Here is a 15,148-nt window from a genome sequence, read left to right on the forward strand (position 1 = left end):
GAAGGACATGGCCAGAGAGTCCTTCAGGGTGAAAGTCACCAACATACACTCCCCCAACCAGGTTCTGTCTCATTTCCAGCCTAGGCATGGATGGGCCGCCAGTACTCTTGGGGGGAAAACTGGCCCAATTTCTTGAAAAGCATATGGGTGTACAACCTGATGACAAATACTCTGAAAAGGCCCTGGGAGTTTCTGGCCTTGAGGTGACCACCAGTGAGGATTGTTTTTTTCCTCTAGCTCTAGAGCCTGGCTGGCCCATCTCCAAAGTCTTTGTCTTCTCTTATTCTAATTTCTTTTACCAGTCACAGAGAGGCAGCTTGGAACTATGGGCTTTACAAAGATCTGGGCTCCAACTCAAAACTCATGGGCTCTGTGGCCTTCAACTCTTGAAGCCTCATGTGTAAAATTTCAGTAGGAACATCTACTTCATAAACTTGTTTGATTTTTAACCATAAAATCTGATAATATGTGTGCAGACCCACACATGATTAACATCCTATGAAAATTCCCTCCTGATTGACTCCAGGAGGTTAGAGGTGCCGTCCTTCAAGGTAGTGGAGGCGTTATGGTTGAGGATGAAAGCAACACTGGTTAGTTTCACCTAAGAGATAGTGGCTAAAGGGCGCAGATCAGAGACCAAGGCCAGAGAAGACTGCTACACTTAGGGACCCCAATCACAACACCCTTTATCACATTATCGGCCAGGAAATGCTGCCTTTACTGGGGGTTGAGAATCTGAGACCAAGAGGGATCTGATTTCCATTGTCCTGTGACAAAGTTCCTGATGATAAGCCCAGAGCATCAAAGCAGTGGAAGAGGACAGGGGAACCAGCTGTGCCTGTTCTGTTCAACATCTCGACACTGCCTGGCACGGAGTCAGGCCAACAACTGAAGGGCTCTCTCCAAACCAGCTGTGATAGTGTAACTGGCTGATCCCTTTTCAGCCTTAGGAAAGCAGGAACTGTGTGTTCTCTGTATCATTAAACTGTAAATTTTAGCACTATGCATTTTATACAAGTAGGTTAAAATGCTGCTTCAAAAGCAAAGGTATTTTTTAATTTTAGGAGTACTGATTTCACTCAGTAGTAACACACCCTGGTCATACCTGAGAGGCTGTGGTTTTTAGCTTCTGGATGCCATTCACCAAGTGCTCTTTCTTCTGGGATATCTCATTTTGTTTCTTCTTCAACAGGTTCTTAAACAGTGATATTTGTTCCAGAAAACTCTTTGGGGTGGTATAGTTGTGTCTTCTCTCATTCTGGTAATACCTGGTACTCATTTCGTTTACGCTAGTGTGAACGTGTGCCATGAAGAGGCTAATAGAATCTTTATCCAGGGGCTGAAACATACACATGGCAATTCACATGAAATTCTCTCAAATGAAAACAAAAATACAAATTTATAAAAGAAGAAAAATCAGCGAAATTATGCAGTATTTATTTTCTAAAAGCCAGAACAGCTTAGTTTCTAGGAAAACTTAGTCGTTCAGAGATGTCCATGGGATTGGAGAGATGACAAGAAACCTTCCAGCTTAGTAACCTCCTCTTGCCAAGTAGGCCAAAGGATTTATATGTGCTCCACATACCAAACCCAAAAGCCAAGATGCAACACAAGCACTGCTTTTCACGACTTGATGTTTATCAAGCGTGTGCAAGAGAAAATGGAGAAATTGAGACACAGTACTCAGAGAAGTATTTTTGGTGTTGCCTTCAAGCTAAACGTCAGCCAAAGAAAACCAACAGTCACTGAAAAAAAAAAAAGTTAAACTGAGAAATACAGTTTTATAAGAACTCATGTGGAAACAAACTGGAGGATAAGGTATAAAAGTCACTGCTCCTGGGAGAAAAATAGTATGATTATATGTATTCTCATTTGGAAACAAACAAAAAATTGAGCAACTCTACTTAGAAGACTTCCTGGAGAACCCCCCACTAGACCTTCTTTCCATTTTGTCCTGACTTCTGAAGTAGTTCCCTTTTTAATTTGTGGAGTCACATCTCCCGCATTTTAATGATTATTTATTGCATTCTGTACGAGATGAACCAGGTTCAATTAATCAACGGGAGCCTAAAAATCAATTAATATGAATTAAATGAGCTACACCAACTCTTAGGAAAGTCACACATAATTTACCAAAGTGTTGTCAATAAAGCTCAGACAGCTTTGGGGAAATTGCACACAAGTGGCTGGTGATGCAGTTAAACGTTTCAAACCTGCGCCATTAATATCACAACCTGGGGTGCGAGGAGAGACAGGCCGATGCTTGTCGGAGAAGAATGGCTCCAAAGCAATTTCTAAACACTTGGCTCTCCAACCTCACGGAAAACGCTTGACTGGGTTTAAAATATGTACATACCGGACTGTTCTGCATATTAAAAATCTATTGCGCTAGTAACGAAAATGTTTTTAAAGCAAAAGTTAAATACAGAACGATACAAATCCTGAATATTCTTTGTTTCTACTAGATCTGAGACGTATGTACATTACCAAATAGTGAATTCAGAATATAAATTTATAAGGAAGTTAAGCAACACCATATAATATCCCCTTAGGGATTTTATTTTTTAGAGAACTTGACTACAATATAAACATGGGCAGAAATTCATGCCTGTCCTGTGTTGTTTTAATGAGACTAAAAGCCAGCATGTATATTTCTAAAATATAAATATGTCCCCAGCCAAGTGCAACCTCCTTGCAGAAAAGAAAAAAAAAAAAAACCTGGCCTCTGCCCAACCATGATCCTTATGAGGAGGCTCCTCGGCTGCCCTGAAAAGCTTTCTTTAACAACAGTTTCATTTGTAAATCCCCGATGGAAGAAGTGGTTTCCGGTAGAGCTAGAAGTGGCCCGAGACAACTTGTCTCAATGGGGCAAAATAACTATTGTTATCGGACTTAACAAAATGGCACAGCATGGGAGACTTGCAGAGCCAGGGAGCAGCTGGTTGTAATTCACACTGTTTTTCAGAAAACTCTAATCGTTCCAGAACAGACCTCTTTGATGACTGGTCTTCCCTGCATTCTCAATTTGTCACTTTCTCTTATGATAAGGTCAGTAGTGACAGCACTTCCTGACATTAACAGCTGTGGCTTTTAAAAGGGTCATTGTAGAACTACTAATTGCAGTAATTTCATTAGCATAAATTATTTATTCTGCCATTCATTTATCTCCAGTTTTCTTTTGGGGGGGTGGCAGTGTGGGGTGGGGGGTGACCCGGGAGGGGATGGCTGCCGGTGCTGGTGCGGCTACAGTGATGGGGATGCGATGCTGTATTTTTCACTTTTAGAGCTGGGAGTGGAGAACCTCATTCCTGCTACATTTGGCCCCTTAATGAAAACCGGTTGATCCCATTTGTAGTCAATTTACAGCCAATCATGGTGAAAGCAAAAATAAAAATAAGCAAACTGCCAGTATCCAATGGCTATAAATCCAAGGTTTCCCCACTAAGATGCTTTGGAAAACACTGTTGAAGCCAATGCATAATCGAATGCAAAGAAGAAACTGTTTTTTCCTCACATTAAGAAAAAGTGTTTAATTTCTACTCTCTGTGATGGCTCACTGTAAGCACAGAAACAGAAACAAATCTCTTCTACTTGGTGTCCTAGTTCTCCAGCAGGGGCAATCGCTGCCACACCAAGTACCCTGGCCACCTGACTCTTCAAGCATATGCCCAGCATGTCGCCGTTGTTAAAAATGACAGCAAAATTTGAATGAAAACCAATGCGTGGAGGCCAGAATGAAATCAAACACTTCAAGTGTTACATAGGATTTTACACCTTCCCAAGACCAGCAAAGGTGACTATATATCTGTACTTTTGAATTCAGTCTTTCAAAAGTATTGTATTCAAGGAAGGGAAAGGAGGCGGATTAAAAAAAGAAAATAGTTTCCCTTTCAAGCTTTTATTTATTTATTTATTTATTTATTTATTTATTTATTTATTTATTTATTTATTTATTGGCTGCACTGGGGTCTTCATTGCTGCTCCCTTTCAAGTTTTTTTAAAAATAAATTTATTTAATTTATTTATTTTTGGCTGCACTGGGTCTTGATTGCTGCTCGCGGGCTTCCTCTACTTGCGGTGAGCGGGGGCTACTCTTCGTTGTGGTGCACGGGCCTCTCACTGCAGCGGCTTCTCTTATTGTGGAACATGGGCTCCAGGCACGTAGGCTTCAGTAGTTGTGACACGTGGGCTCAGTAGTTGGGGCTTGCAGGCTCCAGAGCGCAGGCTCAGCAGCTGTGGCACACTGGCCCAGCTGCTCCGCGGCATGTGGGATCTTCCCGGACCAGGGCTCGAACCCACGTCCCCTGTACTGGAAGGCGGGCTCTCAACCACTGCGCCACCAGGGAAGCCCTCCCTTTCAAGTTTAACTTGGGATAATTTTGTAACATATAATGTCATACACCTACTGTCCATCTTGGTAGTTTATCTCAGAAATTATTTCTATGCTAATTTTTCACAGCTTTACTGAAGTATAATATACAAAACTGTACATATTTAATACCTATGTTAATTTTCAATAATTCCAAATTTATTTTTATTTTTTTAATTTCATTTCTTTTTTCTTTTTTTTTTTTTTTTACAGTAGGTCCTTGTTATCTATTTTAAATATAGCAGTGTGTACATGACAATCCCAGACTCCCAATATATCCTATTTGTACTTTTTAGCTCCTTTTGGGTCTGGTCAAAGTAGAGAATCTATTAGATACTGTGGTTGTAAGTTTGGTTTATTAAATAACAAACATTTAAAAACGCACAAAATGGCAGTATTATATTTGAGCTCCTCTCCTAAACTACTCATAGTGCTAATAGGCTGCCAGGAAAAAATTGTGGAGGCAGCCAGGGCTGCGGGGTTTGAATCCTAGGACCTAGGTTAGATTTCCAGTTCTGTCAAATTGGGCAAGTGATTGCATTCCCTATACTTCCTACTGCCCACAAAATCAACAGTTAGACTTTCCTCACTCCTTTTTACTCTATTTCTTGTCTTCCCTTCCTTTTATTCCTCCTTCGGAAGAGGCATACATTTGTGCAATAGTCCAGAGCAGGATTTAAGAATATGAGCTCTGGCATGAAAGTGCCGAATGGGCCCCTCACCTGCTCAAGGATCTTGCGCTTATGGCTGCCAGCCTCTCAGCTGTACAACAGGGAAACCAGTGGTCCCTGCTTAGAAGGTTGGTGATGAGAGGTGGGGAACAATGCAAATGCAGGGCAGGTGAACACAGTGCAGGTGTTACCCTGCTCTTGGTGATGGTAATAGTACCAAGAGTAGTCCCAGGAAGATTATACCACCAGACAGAGCAGCGGCAACTGTTAAATGCAGAGTTTTCTAAATTACATGCTGGTTTTTTGTTTTTGTTCGCTACCCTGGTGAAGGCATTTTATTGTTAGTTTGTCCGTGTGTTTTATTTTTCTCTTTAAACTTTAGAGACCAAGCCTGGGTTAAAGGCAAGTTTGAGTCCAGCATAAGCTAGCAATCTTCCAGATGAGTTTCCAATCCTCGAAAGAGGTAGCCTTCAATGGCTTACTGACAGAACATTAAAACAAAGATGCAGTTGAGGACGAAGGGCGTGGGGAGGTAAGATGGAGCCCAGCTTCCCCTCTCAGAGCAAGCAGACAAGGCAGGAGATGGATCTGGGGAGGCCAGCACTGGAAGAAAGCCACAAAGCTATAACTAGGATGTAGTGATGCCTCCATTTGATTTAGCTAAACTTTCAACTTAACAGCATGTACAAGTTCCTGGGCAGCTATAACAACTGGACCCTACTTTCCAGGTAGAGGGGATTCCTAAAGTTTTCATAACTGCAAAAACCCTGGAAAGCAGCATTCTACTGCTTTTTGCAATTCTATCCTAAATTTAAGTAACATGCACAGAGCAAGAAATGTACGGCGAACAGTATGTTAGTGTGCATGTGCAAAGGAGAAAGACGGCTGAAGAATGGGGAATATACTAACCACCACCTGGGCCTTTCCTCATCTGTTTGAATATAGGTTTAAGCCAGTATGAGATTTAGGCAGATTCAATAGAAATTTGGTTGCACTTGTTTTTGTCTTAATCTTTTAAAATGATTTCAGTATTCCTCAGAAAGAGGATATTTTTCTCAAATTCATAGAATTTCTATTGCACAAGGTTATCTTTCCACTTTTGAAATTCATACTGAATAACCCTCACTTATATTTCAAAGCAAGAACTGTGCTTAAAATCATTAACAGAAATGCTGCTGCTAACGTACCTATCACTAACAAAGTGTTGTTTACTATGCTTCATGCTTGGCCTAAGGTTTTAAAAGGAAGCTAGAGACCAGTCATGAAATCAGTCTTTGAAATACAGCAGTACAATAACTTTCCTCCTTTAGTGGACATTTTCCCATGATCGGTTTGGAAAATGGTAGGAGAATATGCCATTCTTATGTTGCCAAACCTTCAACAAGTTCTGGATGGAAGAGGTGGCGGCATGTGAAATAAAGTCATTTTATTGATAAAGCTGATGATATTGAGCTTGTGTAACTATCTTGAAGTATCACGGCAAAAGGACAGAGAATGTTTACTTGCCAGTTGGCCAACGTGACTGAAAAGGATGGGCATGGGCTTCTCCATCTTGCTCAGACCTTTTTTTTCTACTCCTTCTGAAGCAAATCTCACTCCTCAGAGAACTCGTCTTTTCACTTCCATTCAATAATTCCTCTTTCCATCAAGCCCTTCTTTCAAGTAGGTCGATTATTCATTTTGACTTGAAAAATGAAAAATATTACTTATCTTTTTTTTTTTAAATAGGACTTATTCATTAAAAAAAAATTAATTTGTTTTTGGCTGCATTGGGTCTTCGTTGCTGCGCGTGGGCTTTCTCTAGTTGCGGCGAGCAGGCGCTACTCTTCATTGTGGTGCGCGGGCCTCTCATTGCGGTGGCTTCTCTTGTTGCGGAGCACGGGCTCTAGGCGCGCAGGCTTCAGTAGTTGTGGCACGCAGGTTCACAGTTTGTGGCTCACGGGCTCTAGAGTACAGGCTCAGTAGTTGTGGAGCACGGGCTTAGCTGCTCTGCGGTATGTGGGATCTTCCCGGACCAGGGATCGAACGCGTGTCCCCTGGGTTGGCAGGTGGATTCTTAACCACTGCACCACCAGGGTAGTCCCATTTCTTATCTTTTAACACCTGTTTCTCCTTCCTTTTTTCCTGGATTTTCCTAACTGGGACCCATATACTTCTCAACAAGATCGCCTCCCAATTATCATTTGTAACCCGATTCCCACGGATGGCTGGAGGGTATCCTCTCCCTCCTTACACTGTGTCTTTCCACCTCCATTTCCAAATCTCCTATGAGGAGTGTATGTTGACACAAAGTCTTCAGATAAATACCTGGTGATACTTCAGTGTCAAACTATTTTGCTCATTCTGTCAGCTGTCATTTTAGTTCAATACCAGGTAACAGAAAAGTAGCACAAACATTTACTTAGACTTGGTCAGCCCACACCCCTGGGTGCTGAGTGTGTACTACCTGAAAATTATATGTCAACACACACAAAACCGCTTGCCTTTAATGAATCCTTTCTCTGTGGCTAAAGGGGGGGGGGTCACCTTGTATAAGTATCTTACACTCAGCAAATGAGGCCAATAATTAAGAAGTGCTAAATTATGCTGACAACTCTCAGTCTTAATGGTCGAAATTAAAACTAAGAAAGTGATCAAATTAGTGCTCATTCAAAAAATGTAAAAGCCGTTTTTGGCCGCTACTGAAAAGGCCCCACGCATTTGGAGAAGAACATGGACACGATGCGCTCTGAATTATAATTATTGCTCCTGAGTAACAAATTAGGAAGGTGGGAAAGTTAAATAAGCACACAGCGCTGAAACGAAATTGACTAATTTGTTTCCAGGCATAATTCAGCTCCATAGAAATAGGAAAGTGCTTTTTAAATTCCTATTTGGCACCCAGCATCCTATAGGAGGCATCATGATACCACCAAATAGAGCTGACGACCTGCGAGGAGCCCTCTGGACTTAAAATGATGTAAGTCCTGTCTCATCCAGTAGATGTCAATGGTCACCGGTGGATCAAAGCTCCTTCAGGAGGAGCTGTTTTCTATGTGGCACCTACTCTGACAGGAGAAAGTCTGCACCAGAGCAGCAAAGGCAAGGGGCTTAAAGCACTGTGCCAGACACTAAATTAAACCACACCACTAACTCTGATTTCCTCCCATTTGAGAAATGAAAATTAAGAAACAAAGCACGCTGGTCCTTTTCTCTTCCTTACCAAGCCAGCCTGATCAAATGAACTGGATGAAACAGAATTTTGCTACCAAAAGATACATACAGTCTCTCTTCCTCTTAGTAAATCGGTATTCTGAAGGCTTCGTGTAGTTATTAGAAGACAAAATAATTCCCTACATAATTCCAGAAATGCAGTGGACCTAGCAATAGCTGAAGAAATTTGTGGTAGTAACTGACCATCATTTGTCATATTTAATGGTTTTCCAGATTTTAAAGTAAAAAATATTTCTGGTAGACCTTATGTAATGCTAGGGTTAGTCTCCACTAAATGGGGTTCCTCTGACTCTTGAGGAAGACACATAATGTGGAGAACAGCATTTCAGACAGAAATCAATCACTCCGGTGACGGTCTACCACTCTGTTCATGGGAACACATTTACATATACTTCCCTAAACGTAAGAAAAGCTTTGCAGTGCTCCCCAACCAGTGGGAAAAAGTGAATATCACTTAAAAAAAATAGAACCACACATTAATAATACTCACTCTTTACCCCCCCAAATCCTGATGATGTTGTTGTTTTAAAGGTCTAGGTAAGTTCATTCAATGTTAGGGGTGAGTGTAGAGACAGGCAAGAGAAAGAACTTTCTGGATATGAAGAAAACAGTGAAATAGAGTTGCTCATTTTTTTCATTAATTTATAGACATGTTTTAAGTGTGTGTGTGGAGAAAAGAAAGCAAGAGGAGGTATTTGAATATGATAAAACCTCTATCATATACGTCTTTTAGATGTTGCATGACAGTTCTTCCCTGGCAATCCAGCAGTAAGTAATTAGATTAATAGGCATTTTGGAAAATACAATAAACCATATATGATAAAGCTGTATATATTATGTATATAAAATATACATATAAATATAAATATGCAATAAAGCTAGCTGCATTACAAATAATTAATTGAAAAAGTAAATATGCCCAGATTTCGAACCATCTGGCCACCAAAAGATGTAATAGTCAACAAAATGTGAAAGGACTGCTTTGGAAAAGCAGCAGTTACAGCTCCGGGAGAAAAGGGGGCGACAGCAGGCTGCCCCTGTTCACAGCAAAGTTTCAGCTGGAAACAGGCATCACTCCTTAAACATCCCTGATTTTATTTTTGGCTCTGAGAATCACTCTTCCTGCCTGGCTTATTCTAGGCACCTTTGGACTTATCACTCCAAGGAATCAGAAGACAAACCTCCCCGAGAAATGTTCACAATCACCATCCATCCAAACTATCCAGTCAGAAAGGTGCTTGACTGACACACAACTTCATTTCTAGGAGGTCTAAATGACACCTTCATACCTATTGATACATTCCTTTTTCTCTTTGAATCTGAATGCCTGAAGTTGTTTCTTTTTTTTCATTCCATGCAACTTTTAAAAAATGCAATAGGAGGTGGAAATTTCAACATGAGCAAATGACAAACATAATCTATAAAACATAAACCCATAAAACAGAGAAGCATATACATTAGCTGACTTCGTGATTGCTAAATATATGGGGGCTGATTTTCACCTATCAATACCGTAATGAGAAAAATCACAATGAATTGCCTTACTTTGTTAAGAACAAGCATTGCGTGGCTATGGGTGCCTACTTTTTTGTTTAGTTGTGAATGTAAAGGATTTACATTCAGTAAGTTCTGACGCAAGTAAGAATGATCCTGGCCTTCTGGTGAGTCAGTGGATGAGTAAGAACTCACTCACATGCTGTTTGTGTGTGTGAGTGAGTTTGTGTGTGTATGTGTTAGTGTATATGTGTGTCTGTGTCAGTGTGTGTGTGTCTGTGTGTACCTGTGGGTGTGTCTGTGTGTGTGTATGCACCTCAACCAGATACAAAAAGATCAGCCATCATATTCGGTAAAATGTAAACTCACAAAGATGATCTTATCATCTTAGACAAACAAGGACAGCTTTCTGCTAGGTGTATTTTGGAAATTATTTACTGAGGACTTGGGTCAGTGAGAGTGTGTGTGTTTGAGAGAGAGACAGAGACTCAGAGGCTGACGCGGCGTACCTCAATTCCCTTGGTTTCCTCAATGAACCTCCTGCTGACTGTGACCAGAGCCTCCTGGGGCCAAGCATGGAACCAGTCAACAGCCGTGCAGTTAACCAGGGCTGGGAACTTCCGAGCTCTACTTCTCAGCGTGTGACCAACCGGAGAGAAACACAAAATGATCTGTGGAGACACGGGGGCAGGGCAAAACCAGGAGGGTGATGAGTGAGCAAAGAATTACACCGCGACCCTGGACAATGAAAGAAAGGAGTGCAGCCAACCGTGACATTAAACTAGCCTAAAGCACCACAGAGTGGAAAGCAACATTAACCTCCTTGCGAATCAAAGTACAAACCTGCCCCATGGAACGTACAGAAACACTGCTGTGTGCTTTCCTTAAAACTGGTCCCTCTCCTTCTAAACATTTTTGATGATCATCATGCATAGTGGGAAATTCATTCTTTTCTATCACACAAGTTACATTATGACAATTAAAAATAAAAACCAAATCTCTATGATAAAATAATACCAAGACTTTCATCTTCTGTCTCCTATTCTGTAATTCACCAGTCTCCATAAAACTGTGTAAGACACTTTTAAGAAAAGTGTTTTATCACATTCAATGTTTACTTTGTTTCCATTTAAAATAAAATACATTCACTCGAGTTCATACTTAACATTTTTAAAGGAGTAAAAATTTCAGTTTATACATGATGCTGATGAGAAATTTGTAAGTTTTCAAAGTTTTATTTAAGTATTTAATGACTTAGGAGTTAAATTGGAAAGTTTCCATACTCTCTTTAGTGACACAGGGCTGCTTTCTGTCAGGAGCGCCTGAGTTCAGCTGTGACATGTGTCACAGAAGCTCAGTGAGGGAAGCAGGTTATCAGGAGTCCAGTGGGTCTGAATATCCTTTCTGGGCTCGTCAGATGTGGTGCCCTGTGTAAAGTACTAGCACAAAAGAGGTGTTTAGGGAGCTCCCTTTTTGTCCTCTGCCTTCTTTCCCAAGTCACTGTGGACTTGAGGGCACTGGGGAGACTGATGCCAAATGGGGTAAGGTCTGAGGATGAGTTTTGGTTTCCTTTTTTCTAGATGCAGCTTGCACTTGATATGAAACAAAGCTCTGCAGTTCTTTCAATGAAGTCTCTCACACTTTGAGATAAGGCAACTAACAAAATCACTTTTCAAGGGATATATTTTTTCCACATAGCATTTTAAAATTCATGTCATAAAAATCATAAAAATATGTGAAACCATATATTCTCGTTTAACAGGTGTTTTTACCATATTAATTTTATACACTATGGCTCTTCAACAACTCAAGAGATGAATCCTAAGATCTAAAATGATTTTCAACAATGCATAAGCTGACCGATCATTTCTTTTTTATATTCAAGAGTCTAGTTACAAACTGAATAATTGTTGTAATATTGCATGTGCTAAGTTAACGAGCCTCAGTTACAAGGCAGAATTTTCACTTACATCTCAGTGTTTAGGTTTCTCCTAACAGCCTTGTCTCCCCATACATGAGTATTTCTCCTTAATGTCCTAGAAGTTGGTTTTCTGCACCCAACTTACCTCTCATTCATGACAATTCTAGAGACTTCATTTATACATAATTGTAGCAAAGAGAGGGGGGTGGGGGAAAGCATCATTTATTTGAGGTCCTAAATATTTCTATCACTTCTACACTTACTGTCTCTACACACACTACCGGCATACTATCAGGTCTGAAGAATGTGTTAGAAAACAAAGTATCTGAACCATGTGTGGTGAGCCTCAGGAGAAAAATACTTTGAGTTAATTTAATGATATGCCTTAATTGTTTATTAAAAGATAATATAGAACACTGATTTAAAGAATTATTTTCCTCTCCTACAATTTTACAGTTGAAGACTTTTTTTTTTTTTTGTATGTTATAAGGATCCTCACAATATGCCATCTAAATTTCACGTGGAGGGCGGATGGCAGGAGACAAGTGGTTCTCAAAGGGTTTTTAGGAGCTGGTTAGAAATGCAAATTCTTGGACCGACTCCAGACCTGGGGAATCAGAAACTCTGGATGGGGCTTGGCAATCTCTGTGTTTGCAACAAGCCTTCCAGGTGATTCTGACACCCCCAGCTATAACCTAATAGTCTTAAAATTTCTAAGGGAATACCTAAACGAAATATTTACATTTTTAACGCTTTTGCATTTGGCGAAATACTCATAGAATCTAAGTCTCTATTATATACAGAGGGAAGTAGAAAATTTAGAGAATTTTAAATAAGTTAGATAATTAATAACCTCAGTTCTATCAGATAAATTAGACCCTGGGAACTAAATTAGAGAAGTATGCTTGTTCATTAGTACTTCTTACGAAGGGAAAGGACAGTACCACACTAGCCTTGAGGAGTGCAATGACTGCCCCAATTTCTAGCTTTGCTAGAAACCTAGCACAGAAATTCTCTCCATCCAGCTTTCCTGGGTAGTATTCTGAGAGCCTATGCTAATATCTTGAAAGCGTTGGCTGTTCTGCTCTTTTTAAAAATAGTCTCCACAACTTTTTAGACAACCTGGAGTAAACTCAAGTTGTTGCCTCAAGGAACACTACTGGGGGTGGGGGGTGGAAATCATCCTATAATTTTCCTGTTGCATTTCCCTAATTTCATGAGAGATTAACATAGCAAAGAATTTATAAGAAAGACAAATAAGTGATGAGAAAAAGGGTGTGATGCTATCTATAATTTACTTTTTCAGCATCGTTAAAATTGTAAGACATTTAACATGTACAATATGATGATTTTATAAACATAGACACTGTGAAAGGATCTCCCCCCATTGAGTCAATGAACACATCCATCACCCCATATATTTACCTTTTTGTTGACTAATTGTTCTAGCTGGGACTCCTAGTATTATGTTGCATTGGAGTGGTGAGAGTGAGCATCCTTATCTTGTTCCTGATCTTAGAGGAATAGCTTTCAGCTTTTCGCCACTGAGTACAATGTTAGCTGTGGGCTTATCATATATGGCCTCTATTATTTCAGGTATGTGACCTCTATGTCCACTTTGTTGAGAGTATCTATCATAAATGGATGTGTATTTTGTCAAATGCTTTTTCTACATCTACTGAGATGATCATATCATTTTTACCCTTCATTTTGTTAATGTGGTGTATCATAATGATTGATTTGTGGATGATGAACCATACTGCATCTCTGGAATAAATACCACTTGATCATGGTGTATGATATACTTTGAATGTACTGTTGAATTCAGCTTGCTAACATTTTGTTGAGGATTTTTGCATCTATGTATCAAGGATATTGTCCTGTAATTTTCTTTTTTTGTGGTGTCCTTATCTGACTATGGTATCAGGGTAATGCTGGCCTTGTAAAATGAGTGTTCCTACTTCTTCTATTTTTTGGAAGAGACTGAAAAGGATCGGTGTTAATTCTTCTTGAAATATTTGGTAGAAGTCACCAATGAAGCCATCTGGTCCTGTAAAATACACCTTTGAAATACTTCAGTCTACTACAATATGCATGTGAATACTCATCTTATTTTACAACTTAGGGGCCATTATCTGGCTATTATCATTGTTATCTGAAGTATGCCAATAGAGACACATGGGCTCAGGATGCTTAACCAGCATTTCACACATTCTAATGGAAGCCTGCATTGCAAAGTCAGCTACCTGAGCTCCTCGCTAACTTCTCTCATCAACATAAATGGTTGGTTAGGTAGCATCATGAATACTGGATATGACTGTTCAATGATGAAATGAGTAGTGTTCAAGATATCTTAGAAAAACAGAAATATCTGTACTTGCACCTCTACTGTTCTATGAACAAAACAGGAAAAGCTGTATCTCAAAGTAGCTGAGGAATCCCCTTGACTCTTCAGACTTTGGATTTTGACCAGTCCTGTGTCCTGTGGTAAACAGCTTATGGAAAGTTTCTGTATTTTTATGTGATCCCAATGAGAAGATCAGCTTAATCCTACCATGAAAATATTTCTATATCTGCCTCAAAGGAACTTTCCAATTAGGGCTAGTCAGGTTCCTAAAAGGACAGAGTTGGGATTCCAACAAGTTTACAGAGCAGATTTTAAGACTTCAAGACTTGTTTTAAGTTATGTGCTACACATAAACTCTATGTGTACCAGAGTTCAGTCTGAGACTTCTTTCTTTGAAGCACATCTTAAATTGGAAGATTTGGGGAGAACATTCCCCATCCCCCGAACAGGTGTCATCTACCTCCAAGTATTGAAGGTCCCGGAAATATACCCCCAAATAGTTCCTGACAATTGCAAATGACCAAATTGGCTTAAGTTAGTTTCCAGCAGTGGATTGGAAAGAAAAGTCGGCTAAGAAAATAAACTTTAAAATGCCTTAGACAGCTGTGCTCTTTTCTAAAAGCAAATTCTCACAAGTAAAAAGCAAACCCTGGAATCACCATCTATATATTTTCTACAGCTCTAATATTTGGATGTCAGGAACTTGCTTTTGGAATCCATACCATAGAATTTTCTATTCCCTTTTTTCCCCCTCTACACAGGTGTTAAGACTCATTTGCAATAACCCTCTTTTCATTGTGCTTTGTAATACATTTCAATTTCTTTTAGATAAGATCCCATGTAAGTACACATTAATTTGCATATCACTAACAGGCCTCAGTCCATTTCCTCTTGTAATGGAAATGTGAATTGCTATTATCAGTGTATTTTTTTTTTCCAGCAGATATAGTTTATTCTCAGAGGGAATCTTCCCACACGTTCACTTCAGAAGCTTCTATCCATAACTTGTGTTTGCATTTATCCTCAAAGGTCTCAGTATTTTTCAAGATTGATAAGATCTGAATCTTACTGAGAGAATCCTCCCAGGAATGGAGGTTTAGCCTAGAAACGATTCCTCGGTTTGATGGTTTTAA

At 39.8% G+C, this 15,148-nt stretch overlaps 1 protein-coding gene across 2 annotated transcripts in view; it reads right to left on the reverse strand.

The window, feature by feature from the left end:
- DNAH11 (dynein axonemal heavy chain 11) overlaps positions 1-15,148 on the reverse strand; it is a gene marked incomplete at its 3' end in the record, with an annotated part of 314,796 nt that overhangs the window by 105,859 nt on the left and 193,789 nt on the right. For both annotated transcript variants that reach the window (XM_081244744.1, XM_081244745.1), the window contains exons 55-56: positions 10,257-10,418; positions 1,106-1,339 (exon numbers count right to left, since the gene is read on the reverse strand). In XM_081244744.1, coding sequence (XP_081100870.1) covers positions 1,106-1,339; positions 10,257-10,418 — 396 coding nt within the window. The remainder of the gene's footprint in view (positions 1-1,105; positions 1,340-10,256; positions 10,419-15,148) is intronic.

Source organism: Mesoplodon bidens, assembly GCF_964165515.1.
Source record: "Mesoplodon bidens genome assembly, chromosome: 9".
Lineage (NCBI taxonomy): Eukaryota > Metazoa > Chordata > Mammalia > Artiodactyla > Ziphiidae > Mesoplodon > Mesoplodon bidens.